Source organism: Engystomops pustulosus, chromosome 7 (assembly GCF_040894005.1).
Source record: "Engystomops pustulosus chromosome 7, aEngPut4.maternal, whole genome shotgun sequence".
Taxonomy (NCBI): Eukaryota; Metazoa; Chordata; class Amphibia; order Anura; family Leptodactylidae; genus Engystomops; species Engystomops pustulosus.
In genome coordinates, this window is record NC_092417.1 from 163,987,532 (window position 1) to 164,001,721 (window position 14,190).

Consider the following 14,190-nt stretch of genomic DNA (forward strand, 5'->3'; position numbering starts at 1 on the left):
ACATCACTACTGACAATAGATGATGTCACAGCTTATTTCCTCCGCCTCCCTGTACAATGACCTCTATATAGATAACACTGACCCATCATTACATCACTACTGACAATAGATGATGTCACAGCTTATCCCCTCCCCCTCCCTGTACAATGATCTCTATATAGATAACACTGACCCATCATTACATCACTACTGACAATAGATGATGTCACAGCTTATCTCCTCCCCCTCCCTGTACAATGACCTCTATATAGATAACACTGACCCATCATTACATCACTACTGACAATAGATGATGTCACAGCTTATCTCCTCCCCCTCCCTGTACAATGACCTCTATATAGATAACACTGACCCATTATTACATCACTACTGACAATAGATGATGTCACAGCTTATTTCCTCCGCCTCCCTGTACAATGACCTCTATATAGATAACACTGACCCATCATTACATCACTACTGACAATAGATGATGTCACAGGTTATCTCCTCCCCCTCCCTGTACAATGACCTTTATATAGATAACACTGACCCATCATGACATCACTACTGACAATAGATGATGTCACAGCGTATCTCCTCCTCCTCCCTGTACAATGACCTCTATATAGATAACACTGACCCATCATTACATCACTACCGACAATAGATGATGTCACAGATTATCTCCTCCTCCTCCCTGTACAATGACCTCTATATAGATAACACTGACCCATCATTACATCACTACTGACAATAGATGATGCCACATCTTATCTCCTCCTCCTCCCTGTACAGTGACCTCTATATAGATAACACTGACCCATCATTACATCACTACTGACAATAGATGATGTCACAGCTTATCTCCTCCTCCTCCCTGTACAATGTCCTCTATATAGATAACACTGACCCATCATTACATCACTACTGACAATAGATGATGTCACAGCTTATCTCCTCCCCCTCCCTTTACAATGTCCTCTATATAGATAACACTGACCCATTATTACATCACTACTGACAATAGATGATGTCACAGCTTATCTCCTTCCCCTCCCTGTACAATGACCTCTATATAGATAACACTGACCCATCATTACATCACTACTGACAATAGATGATGTCACAGCTTATCTCCTCCCCTCCATGTACAATGACCTCTATATAGATAACACTGACCCATCATTACATCACTACTGACAATAGATGTCACAGCTTATCTCCTCCTCCTCCCTGTACAATGACCTCTATATAGATAACACTGACCCATCATTACATCACTACCGACAATAGATGATGTCACAGGTTATCTCCTCCCCCTCCGTGTACAATGACCTTTATATAGATAACATTGACCCATCATTACATCACTACTGACAATAGATGATGTCACAGCTTATCTCCTCCCCCTCCCTGTACAATGACCTCTATATAGATAACACTGATCCAACATTACATCACTACTGACAATAGATGATGTCACAGGTTATCTCCTCCCCCTCCGTGTACAATGACCTTTATATAGATAACATTGACCCATCATTACATCACTACTGACAATAGATGATGTCACAGCTTATCTCCTCCCCCTCCCTGTACAATGACCTCTATATAGACCCATCATTACATCACTACTGACAATAATATCATAGCAAAATCTTTTCTTTTTCAAAATGCATAGAGAATCTGAATTTATTTAAGAGAAAAAATTTTAACATTTCTTCACTTTCCATACACAGAACCAAGCAGCTGTATAGTAACAGAGTGGGGTGAGTGGGAGGAATGCAGCGCCACCTGTGGTATGGGGATGAAAAAGCGACACAGGATGATTAAGATGACTCCAGCAGATGGGTCCATGTGTAAGGCCGAGACCTCAGAGGTGGAAAAGTGTATGATGCCTGAGTGCCGTAAGTAATATGAATAATTCTTTACCTGGTTTTAACCAAAACAGAATTATTTATGTAATTTTTTGGAAATATTTTGTTAGAATTTGCTGACAAATGCCCCCTAATTCCTGGATGGGGGGATAAAGGTCTGGTCACTGGGGTGTGGATCTGTATGTTCTTTACTGAAGAAATTCAGGTGTAAAGCAATACAAGCAAATCATAGGACTGACATCTTCAATCTCCACCCTGGTAGAAGAAGGGTCTACGTTGAGTAAAGGTCTGGGCTAGCTGTCCCTCACTTTCTCCGAAGGCTGGTACCCTGGTCATGGGCTAGGAGCCTAGAGTCTATGGCAGAGTATCCTCGTCTCAGCTTCTTCTTCTGGTTGCTGAGGTAGACTGGGAGTCTTCTTCTCCAAGCTCTGTTCCCTAACTGCAAGACACTAGGGACTGGGACTATTCTCCTTGTATACTTTCTACCGGTGGAGAAGTGGTTACATTATGCACAAACACAATGTCACAGCATTTTCCCATAGACTTACATTGAGACCCCATAATATTCTATGGCAGAAAAACTCCAAAACAGTAAACAACTTTCCAGACACCACCTGTCCTTCTAAAGGTCAAGCCGTCTGCCTGTCTGGTAAACAAGTCTGTTTATCTTCTGCAACATAACTTCTGCTTTAGCTGGAAAATTACTGACTTCTCTGACAGATAGGGGCACATTTACTTACCTGGTCAGAGGAGTTCACAGAAAGTTGTCCGACGATCATGTACTCTTCTGCCGCGATTCACTAAGATCGTGCGCCCGATATCCTGCATGTATCGCTTCCCCGCTCAGGTCCGCCGGAGTTCACCTTCTTCTTCCTGGTGCATGTAAGTGCTTGGGCTTGCGACACAATTTGACCCTTTAACCCTTGATATAAAATAAAGTAGTAAGTGCCGAGTTTGTAAAGGGGAAATATGTGAATGTCCACAAATGTCCGAAGTTCAATGTTCCTCTGTTACAGGACACTACACTACCAGGTATTAGACCATTAATCTCTCTGGTGAAAGGGGCCCATTCAGGTTAAAGCCTGGGGACAATGGGGCTCATTTACTAAGGGTTCGTGGACCGCACAAACATTGGATATTCCGACTTTTCCGATTTGTGCCGCATTCAAAAGGGGATTGTGTCACACAGGTTCGGATTTTGACGGAAATGCGCCGGCTCTTATGCGACAGAAATCGGGGGGACGGGCCGTCGGATGATCCAACGAATTCTTACAAATTGCGGGATTTGACTTAAAAATTGTGTCGCAAGCCATGCACTTACATACACCGGGAAGAAGAAGGTGAACTCGGGCAGACCTGAGCAGTGGGCAAATAAATGCAGGATATCGGGCACACGATCTATGTGAATCGCAGCAAAATGCATGATCGTCAGACATTCCGGATCGGGGATCGTGACATGCACGGGTAAGTAAATGTGCCCCAATAAGCAGTTGTATCTACCGCTAAAGCTGGCCATACCCATGAGATTGATGCTAGCCAAGCCACTTTTGGCTGACCAGGTATGCAGGCCAGACAATCCCCCATATAGAAGACGTTAAGGATCGGACAGCTTGAATTTAACATCGCCAATTATTGTCAGGGGAGATAAGCCGATTCCAGATTAGTCTGGTAGCAGCTTTCTCCCCTGTACCTCTATTTGTGGGGAGGCTTAGAAGATATCGGAGAGATGTAAATGGGCAGCCAAGAAAACCTATCATTTCGGAGAAGGAAATATGGTACATTTTGTAACCAGTCTTGAGGATTAATGAGCCAAGTCAGAACCTCCTTTAAATGTTCTCATGTTCATGTGAGGCCATTCGGGAGCTGCCCTGATGAACGTCTCCTCTCGTCGCACCAGTCTAGTGATCTCGCTACGATACATCACAAAACTTTTGCATAGTGCCCTTTACAAACCGCAGTGAATCATTATTACTGACTTATGAAAAGATTGTAATACGGCCCATTATCCTCGGCTTCTACGCGATGATGTATGATTCACGTCCGCAGTGGGGTTCATTAGGAAAAGAGAAATCCATACTTCCCACAATCCCATTCTGTGCGGGAAAAGTCACTGTCTAACTAGTGACAGATTCATTAGATGAGATATGAGCCCACGTCCTGGTGACCACACTACGTGTAATACAGGATCCATAGGACCCATAAGGGCCACAGTGTATCTCAACATGAATATGGACCCATAGGGGCTCCACTAGAGTCATGGAGGACCTTTAGATGCTACAGGACCTTACTTGACACTATAGTATCCTCCTTATTTGTGGATCCAATAAATCACCACACTGGTTTCAACTGGGCCAACGCTCCCCCCAAAGGTCCCCTTGAAGACATTTGTTAGAGGAGCGAAGGATTTGGTACTAGGATTCCAACATCCGAATCTATTTTGTTCTTAGTTGAGATAAGCCACTGCCAGTGTGGACGAGCCAAGTGTGCATGTGTATTTGGCGGCCACAAGGAATAGCTTGGAAGCATTTGATCTATAGCTATGTAATGAAAATGGCCGGCCTAAGTGTTTTTGGTCACAAGTGCATTGTTACATGTACTGCTTTGCTCTGTGCTATCTGCAAGTAGCGTTAGATATTGGCCCTATAGGTCAAGATTGTACCTTTACCAAGTGCATACATTCACACTGCTGAGCTCTGTGTGCTCTGCAGGTAGTGTTAGCTTTTGGCCCTGGGGATCATCACACCATTGTGTGTGCTGTTAGTAGCAAATATGACTCTTTTCACCTAGTTTTACTAATCACCAGAGGCAACGGAGTTTTTTTAATATGAGAACGGTCAATCTGTGGAATAGCCGAGCTCAGGCGCTGGTCACAGCAGGGACAGCAGAGAGCTTCAAGAAGGGTCTAGATGCCTTTTTACACCTAAATAACATTGATGGTTATGTTATATACAATTGTTTCCCCTAAATCCCTTCCTCATGCAATCCCTTCCCTTCCTTCGTTGAACTTGATGGACAAGTGTCTTTTTTCATCCGTGTGATACATTACATGAGTCAAGTTTACTGACTAAAGAGAAACATGCTCAATGTATCATATCACAGATAAGCTTTCAGATAGCATCAGGCTTATGGCTTTGTGTGCTACAGAACCAGAGTTACAGGCAGCTAAAGACATAGATGCTTATTTACTAAAGGTCCGTGGAGACCATTTTCGTCCGTCGATTTCCCTTTTGCGCCAAATTGCCGCAGGATTTTGGCACACGCGAACAGATTTTGCCACATCGGCACCAGCTTGCACGTGACAGGAATCGGGGGCGGGCCGTCGGACAACCCGACGGATTCGGACTACGCGCAGGATTTAACATTTAGAATTGTGTCGCAAGACACGCATTTACAAGCCCCGGGAAGAAGAAGGTGAACACCAGCGGACCTCGACGCGGAAGCGACTGATGCAGGAACTCGGGCGAACGACCTTATTGAATCACGGCAGACCCGAATCCTCCTCGGACAACGCATGGCGGGATTGTGACAGGACCAGGTAGGTAAATCTGCCCCATAGTGAGAAATGTAAACTGCAAATTAAGATCCAGTTCCTGCCTATTTTTTTTTTACTGCTTGTATGTCCAATTCTGTAGCTCACAGAACCATAACCCTGATGTTATCTAAAAGATAAGATTCTTATCTTTAATATGACACCAGAAGCTGCTAGGTGCCATAGAACAGAAGATAAGGTTTCTGACATGACCCTCCCCATGCACTAAACTTGAGTCTTCTTATGTAAAAATTAGGTGAGAAGAGTCATATTTGCCTGACTATGGTGGAAAAATTCATCCCCTACCTGAAGAGGGTAGTAGTTGAGTGGGGTAAAACCTGGTGACAGGTTTCCCTTAAAGGAACACTCAAGAAGAAAATCTAGATACTATGCCCTCCCTTATACAGGACCTGAGTGGGTGGAGTTTGATCTTCTTTGAATGGCTGTGACATGCCCCGCCCCCTTAGATACTTAAATAATAGTGTTTCCTAGTTAACCTAGAAATGTAAATTCTCCTCCTTTCTCTTTGTCTTGGTGATATTTTACATTTTACCCTTTTAACCCAGCAGATACCATCCCGTGCATGCTGTCACCGTGGTCAGATTGGAGCGACTGCAGTGTGACCTGCGGCAAGGGAACCAGGACACGACAAAGGATGTTAAAGTCACCGGCAGAACTGGGAGACTGCAACGAAGAGCTGAAACAAGTGGAGAAATGCATGCTGCCAGAGTGCCGTACGTACAGACATCACAAAAATTAGGGTCACTATATCTAAACAAAAACCCAAACTATTAAAATATCCACTTTTTCATAATACATCATAATTGCCTTCCACAAAAGCAACAAAATAAAAAATGAAGTTTGTCCCACAAAAATAAGTCCTCACACAGCTCAAATACAATGGGGCACATTTACTAAGAAAAGTGCAATGTGTACTATGTGCAGTGTCCTGTGTAGTGTGCAGGGGGGGCCAGATTCTTCATGAATTTGGCGGCCCCTGCAGTGCTCCGACAGAGTGCACCACTTTTTTTTGTGCACCTTTAACATGGGGCGTACGACTGTTGCATGATAAATCTGGCGCATGGTCTGACCGAGCACCGAAAAGGCCCCCTTCAGTGCAGAAATTTTTGTTGCGTGAAGAATAATGCAGCTGCGACATAAAAGGGTCGTATGAGACACAAATGTGCGCGGACACTTCTTAAATACCTGTGCAAGCAGTTTGCATTGAAAAGAACATGCCGACAGAGTCCGACAGAAAACTGTCGCACGGCCCTTAGTAAATGTGACCCAATGGGGGTCTTTTACTAAGGGCCCGGTTCGCGTTTTCCCGACGTGTTACCCGAATATTTCAAATTTTCGCCGCTTTTCCCTGAATTGCCCCGGGATTGTGGCGCATCGCGCTGGCATGCACGTGACGGAAACCGGGGGGCGTGGTGAACGAAAACCCGACGGATTCGGAAAAACTGGCGCATTTAAAAAAAAAAAAAAAAAATGTATCGCGGGGCTCGCGCTTACCTTCACTAGGAATAGGCCAGTGAACTTCAGTTCATTCCGGGGAACTTCAGCACAGAAGCGCCACCTGGCAGACTTCTGAGGAACTGCCTTAATGAATCCCGGCCGGACCCGAATCCTCCGCAGAGAACGCGCTGCTGTATCGCGAATGGACCGGGTAAGATTATGGCATTATTAAAGGGGACCTATCACAAAGTCCAAAATGCGGAAATGACCTACCTTGTGTAATTGTTACTGTGGCCCTGATCACTTTGGAGTTTGTTTTTTTCAAATCCGCACACCCATTCAAAAGATATGACCTCAGGAAGAATATATAGCCAAGGGGGCGGTAACACACAGAGAGAGACACACCTCAGAGGAAATAAAAAGTTACCGCCCCCAAGGTTAGTATGAGCTAATTCATATTTGAACTTCAAGGGGACATATCTTCTGAACGGTTGGACAGATTTTAAAGAATCAAACACAAAATTGAGACACAGTGGTGATCACACGAGGGATGTCATTCAGCATTTCCTACTTGCTGACAGGTTCCTTTTACTTTTCTCTAAGATTTTGATATCCATGTCCCACCATGCTTAAGATATGTATTCTGTAGGGTGACAGCCAGAATAGACGGCAGATATTGTAACTCTATGGGGCAGATTTACTTACCCGGAGTTCACCTTCTTCTTCCCGGTGCATGTAAGTGCATGTCTTGCGACACAATTCTAAATGTTAAATCCTTCACGTTGTCCGAATCTGTCGGGTTGTCCGACGGCCCGCCCCCCAATTTCTGTTGCGTGCAAGCTGGCACCGATGCGCCAAAATCTGATCGCGTGCGCCAAAATCTGATCGCGTGCGCAAAACGGAAATCATCGGGAAACCCAACCAAAATGCGCTCCTCGGACACTTAGTAAATGAGCCCCTATGTGTTCTTTGCATACACAGTAGAGGCAGCGGGGTTGATCCCAGCAATCACTGGGTGACAGATCACATGGTCATCAAGCTGTTGGGTGTAACTAGGTCAAACTCAAACCTGGCAATTCTTATGGTTTTCATTATACTGCTTAATCCAGAAGCTGCTCAGCTGTTTGATAACATACTGGTAGTGGTTTATTAGGTAAATTTCTGATGACAGGTTCCCTTTAAAAACATATATATAAAATAATAGTAGATTTTTTTAAATTTATAGCTGTTTTGGAACAGGAAACCACTGTCTCCCATTCTTTGTCTGGAACCATCTTTTCTGTTCTCTTTGAGTTATCGTACCCCTGATCCCCGTTGTCCTGATAATGCCCCCCCCCCATGTACATTTGTACGATCAATAGATCTTATTTTCCTTTCCAGCCATCAGCTGTGAGCTGACAGAGTGGTCTCACTGGTCAGAATGTAACAAATCGTGTGGGAAGGGACATGTGATCCGAACCAGGATGATCACACTGGAACCCCAGTTCGGAGGCGGCCATTGTCCTGAGACTGTGCAGAGGAAGAAATGCAGAGTTCGCAAGTGCCATAAAAATAACGGAGCTGAAAAGAGACGTCTGAAGGAAGCGCGAGAGAAGAGGAGAAGCGAGAGGACGAATGAAGACGCGGATGGAGAGCAGTTTCCAGGTATGTGGGGTAGATGACCAGGAATTAAAGGAAATGAACCACTTAAGAAAACAAAAAAAGATAAAGATACTCACCCCTCTTCATCTTGATCCAGGAGCTGTCCTTTACTAAGCTTGACATACCGGGATCACCTAGAAAAGAAACCTATAATTAGCAGCACGGACTACTTGGACAGGATGTCCTGTGCTCTGGGCTGCTAATTATGCACGCCCACCACAGTCACAGTGCCTGGTTTACGTGCCTCTGGTTATGATGGTATTTTTCCTTTTAATAGAAATAGAGCTTTGAATGTTGTAATCATATGGCCTGTTAGGAGTCACAGTGACTGAGGAGAGTCACACTGGACGGGGATGTCATCTCCTTAGTTGATGTCCCATCGATCAGGAACCTAATCACAAGAATGGGTGGCCGCTCTTTAGGTAGGGTTTTGATAATGTACTTGATCTGTATGATATGTTTTCAGCCAAGTGGGTGTGTAGAAGATGGTGAAGACTTTTGGACCAAAGTCCACATGACAGGTGACGGGACAGCTGATTAAAATAGTAACTCTAATACTTTTTCATCTTCAGTTTGCAAAATGAAGCCATGGACATCATGGACGGATTGTACCAAGTATTGTGGCGGTGGCATCCAGGAGAGGTTCATGACAGTGAAGAAGAGGTTCAAAAGTTCTCAGTTCACCAGCTGCAAAGACAAGAAGGAGATCCGAGCGTGCAACGTCCATCCATGTTAGCAAACGCCCCCCCACCCCCACCCCCCCACCGGTCACATGGAAAGTCAATCTTTATTAGATTTTTTATCATAGAATATATACAGTGCTTTTCATTTTTTGCAATGTACTTTGCTTACTATTCTTGCCGGGGCAAGAACTATATTTTCTAAATATTCACATGTAATAATAACTGAGTCATCCGGTTTAGATCAATATATAATATATTTGGTTGTTTAGCAAGAGAATACGACTACGGACAATGTATCTTCCTAGTCACATCACCAACCTTAACCGTTTCAGTATGACATGCATGCAAGAGACTCCATGACCAAATAGGACCAACCCATCACCGCACCCAATCCTAGTCCGAACAGAAGGATAAACGGAAGTTGCGGATACTCCGCCGTACATCTGCCTTGTACAAATCAGTTCAACTGGATGACACCGACTCTTGTTACAAGCCATTTACCCCATGTAACTGAAGAATTTCCATGTCGTAGTCGAAGAACTGAACACACAAAAGTAACAATTAGAAATGTATTATTTTTGGGACTGTCCTAAAGAAAAATGTTCTCAAAATTCTATCATCCTTGACTAAATTTATTGTATATCTTAAAGGCTTTATTTACTTTGGCAGGAATTTATTTTTTATTTTTATTGCATTTATTATGGGGTAAAATGAAGTTCTAATTTTTGCTTGTTTTGATCTTCTGTAGATGCTTCTTATCAAACTCACAGCAGGACGGTTGTTCTTTTGTACAAAGAAATCTGCCAGAGAGGCAGCCTGATGATCTCTTATCTGTCTTCTCCTAAGTGGTTATAAACACTCCTTTAAGCTGATTAATGGTGAGGCTGAACTCAGCTTAAATGAGTGTTTTTAACCACTTAGAAGATAGATAGAAAATACACACCAGAAATCAGGCTACTTCTCTGACAGATTTCTCTGTAAAAGGGAAAAGCCTTTGATAGAATAAAAATAACTTGTAAATTAAAGGTTTTAATTTTCCACATTCTAAATTGCGGACAACATTGCTGTGGTCCATGGTTTTTAGCAAAATGATCCCTTAATCATCCATTGGTGGTAAAACAATTATGAGGCATTTCGTCCACTAGCTGCACACTTTTATATACAGCAACCACTGATCCATGTGAGAGCACTGGAGTGGAGTTTCTTTTTTAAAACTATTTATCATCTTCCCAAATAATAGGGGATCAACCCTTGGGACTATCAGGTTTGGCAATACTGTAGACCACCAAGTAAGTCTCACAGAAGGCATTTACAGGATTGTAGGATGAACACATTCGATTCTCTATTGACTTCTAAAGGAACTTTGGACATCCTGTAAGCCATCTTGAACTTAAAGGGTTCTTGACAACTTAAAGGGTGTCCTTCTGGTACTGGATAGGATCACTGTACCCCAAGGTGGAAACTGTGGTAATGGGATCCAAGGAAGTTTCGAACTGCCCATTAAGGTAGGGTACAATTACCTGGCCTGGTCATCTCCATGACCCACATGGTTTACCTTAATGGTATGTACACTAAACCCAAGAAAGAAGAGACTAGATCAACATAAAAAGTCAACTTGAGGCCTAAATGTAAGTGCAAAAAAAAAGTTAATGAGATAATGAGAATACGAGAAAAATAAATCTGATTTATAAAATAAACCGACTAAGGTTTGATATCATTTAGAGTTTTACTGGAAAATATATCTTTTTTGTCCTTTAATTGATAGGATTCCTGATTACCCGGCCCACACGCAGTGATTGGCAGAGAGTCCTGATTACCTCGCCCACATGCAGTGATTGGCTGTGAGAGTTCTGATTGCCCCACCCACACAAAGTGATTAGAAGAGAAAGTCCTGATTACCCCTCCCACACACAGTGATTGGCAGTGAGACACCTAATTACTCCACCCACACAGATATTGACAGGGAGAGTCTAGTTTACTCCTCCCACACACAGTGATTGAGAGGGAGAGTGCTTATTACTCCACCAAAACACAATGATTGACAGTGAGAGTCCTGACTCTCCCTGTCAATCACTGTTGGTGGGCAGGGGAATCAGGACTCTCCCTGTCAATCACTGTTGGTGGGCTGGGTAATCAGGACTATCCATGTCAATCACTGTGTGTGAGTGGGGTAATCATGAATCTCCCTGTCAATCACTGTGTTTGGGTGGAGTAATCAGGATTCTCACTGTCAATCAATGTGTGTGTGTAGAGTAATCAGGACTCTCACTGCCAATCACTGTGTGTGGGTGGAGTAATCAGGACTCTCACTGCCAATCACTATGTGTGGGCAGAGTAATCCGAACTCTGACTGCCAATCACTGTGTGTGGGTAGAGTAATCAGAACTCTCCCTGCCAATCACTGTATGTGGGTGGAGTAATCAGAACTGTGACTGCCAATCGCTGTGTGTGGGCAGAGTAATCAGGACTCTCACTCACTCCTAGGAGTTCTGTCAGAATTTAGCTTTCACTTTGAGTAACAATTTGGCATGATGAAGTGTTTTTTATCTTGATCATGGGGCCCGGGTATGACTTGTATTGGAATCCACCTTGCAGCAGTTTGGTCAGTGACATATAGAAAGCAGCATGTTAATAGCTATTTATGTAACTTATGTATTTATGGCTGTACAGAAACTCATGGCTGTTGCTGACTGTCAGTAGTAATGTAAACAGCTCAGTGTCATATGTATCAGAATGTTCTTACCCTTTAAGGATTAACTAATTTTGGCTACTAAGACTGTCCCATTGCCCTTTAAACAGATTAGAAAACTTAAAGGTGCCCTGTGTGTCTGGTATTACAGCTCAGACTTACAACATCTATTACACTACAGCCCATGTATATAACAGTGTTGCTTTATTATAAGAAAACATCTACAGTATGTGCCTTTAATATCCTGCACCCCAATAAATCAACAAAGCCGTTACCTTTTAAGAAAATCTTAAAGGGATTTTCCAGGCTCAAAATATTGATGATATATACTTAGAGGCCCCGGGTATCAGATTGTAGGGATCAGCACCACCACAGATCAGCTGTTCTAAGGAAAATGAAGATTACAGCGCCGTTCTCTGTGTAGTGGACAGACTGAGTTACTGCAGATTAGTTTTCATTTGAATAGAAACTAAGCTGCAGTGACTCAATCCAGCCACTACACCGAGAAGGGCGCTGTTTCCTGCACTATTCTCTATTTACTGTATGAGCTGATTTAGGGGGGCGCTGGGTATTGAATTCCCACCAATCTGATATTGAGGACCTGCTTTGGGTGCGTCACATCTAAAATATATCACAAGTTATTTCTCTCATTTATAGTTTTTCTAATTATTAGTATTTGCCAAGTTATATTTGACATCTAAAATTCCTAAGTTAAAAAAAAATTGCAGTAATTATATTGGGAAAAAGTCCAAAATTTGGTATTCTCCATCAATCTTACAGTAAATGGCGTAAATCCGAATAAAGTTATATACAATCATGATATATAGTTACACAACTTTGGTGAAATAATAAAATAATTTTTTAATTTTTCAGAAAAATCCCAAATTTGTACAATTGTCTTTGGATATAGATTATGAGTAATACATTGAATAAATTAGTCCAAAAACATCTTTTCTTACATAATTTGTGTTTTAAATCTATTTTACGATATGTGTCGCTCTCTAGATTTTTTTTTTTTTTTTAATTAAATTTGAATTTTGTCAATTAACATTTTTTTCTTCATTTTTTTTTAGGAATTTGCATAGGAAAGGGATTAAATTGCATAATTGTGGTAGATAATGGACAATCCATTTAGATTGTATCATACAAAAAAAAATCTCATATGCCATACAGCATCAATAACATTAAAAAAAAAATTAATATATAAAAGAAAATTTCTAATTTTTTTTTTTAAGCGAAACCTTATTTTGAGTAATATGTATTTGACAATGGAAAGCGCGGACACATTTATTTTATTTCTCCATTTTTTTTCCGCTATTGTGTGAGTCTAAAGAATCGATTTCATTGGTTCGGTAGAAGCCTCATTGATTAATTGATTAAAAAAAAAAATGAAAAATTTGGATGTGCCTCATAAGAATGTTGATTTTTTTTTTTTTTTTTTTAGTTCCTCTATAATTTTTTGTTGTTTTGCTGTGGAAATTTTTGATAAATATGTCATAAATATATTTCCTACCAAAGTCTTGTGAATTGTTTTCTAGATGTATGTCTAACACATTCGGATTTTTAAATAAAATACATCTTTACAAAAAAATATATTTTATTTTTTTTCCCGAGTTCTACCACAGGATTTCTTATATTTGTATCATTGTACATGTGAGATGAGTCTCCTTCTCTTCTTACCATAAACCAGCAATAAAGATGAAAGCATACGTAAAGTTTCAGCTACAATTCCATTCCTTAAAGGGAACTTGTCACCAAATATAAAAAACTTAATAAAACACCTCATGTGAATGCAGCTGAGACCCTGATCAGTTTTGTGTTTGTTTTTTGAAAATCCGCCCATCCATTCAAAAGATATAGCCCTCGGAAGTTTACATATTGTATCTGTGGGTGTGTCTCTGTGTGCTGCAGTTATGGTCCCACCCCTTTTTGTGTGAATATAATTACACATTAAATTTATAAAGGCCATATCTTTTGAATGGGTGGACAGATTTTTAAAAAACTGAAACCAAATTAATCAGGGGAATGACATAAATCAATGAGACAGGACATTCTTTTTTTGGTATTAGGTGAAAGGTCCCCTTTAAAATTCCCAGAATTTTTTCATATGGATCCCCATCTCCATTTTTACATCATGATTTACATGTGCTTTAACTATAGATGACAAAATGACAGTAAAATGCTGTTTAATGGGAACCTTTACTCCTCCCACCAGTAAAATTATTCCCCAAACTTTTTCTGCATTTCTCTAGGATGGCCCCACCCACTGGTGTGTGGATCCACCCCCCACTACTTGGCAGTGCCAGTCATGAGGTACATGAAGTTGTGACA

The 14,190-nt window shown here is 41.7% G+C and overlaps 1 protein-coding gene across 2 annotated transcripts in view; it reads left to right on the forward strand.

The window, feature by feature from the left end:
* SPON1 (spondin 1) overlaps positions 1 to 13,427 on the forward strand; it is a 238,994-nt gene extending 225,567 nt beyond the window's left edge. The window contains exons 13-16 of one of the 2 annotated variants that reach the window (XM_072118630.1): positions 1,722 to 1,889; positions 5,955 to 6,122; positions 8,227 to 8,490; positions 9,060 to 13,427. In XM_072118630.1, coding sequence (XP_071974731.1) covers positions 1,722 to 1,889; positions 5,955 to 6,122; positions 8,227 to 8,490; positions 9,060 to 9,223 — 764 coding nt within the window. In that variant the 3' untranslated portion in view covers positions 9,224 to 13,427. The remainder of the gene's footprint in view (positions 1 to 1,721; positions 1,890 to 5,954; positions 6,123 to 8,226; positions 8,491 to 9,059) is intronic. The other variant, XM_072118631.1, reaches the window with a different exon arrangement.
* Positions 13,428 to 14,190: the final 763 nt, after the last annotated feature.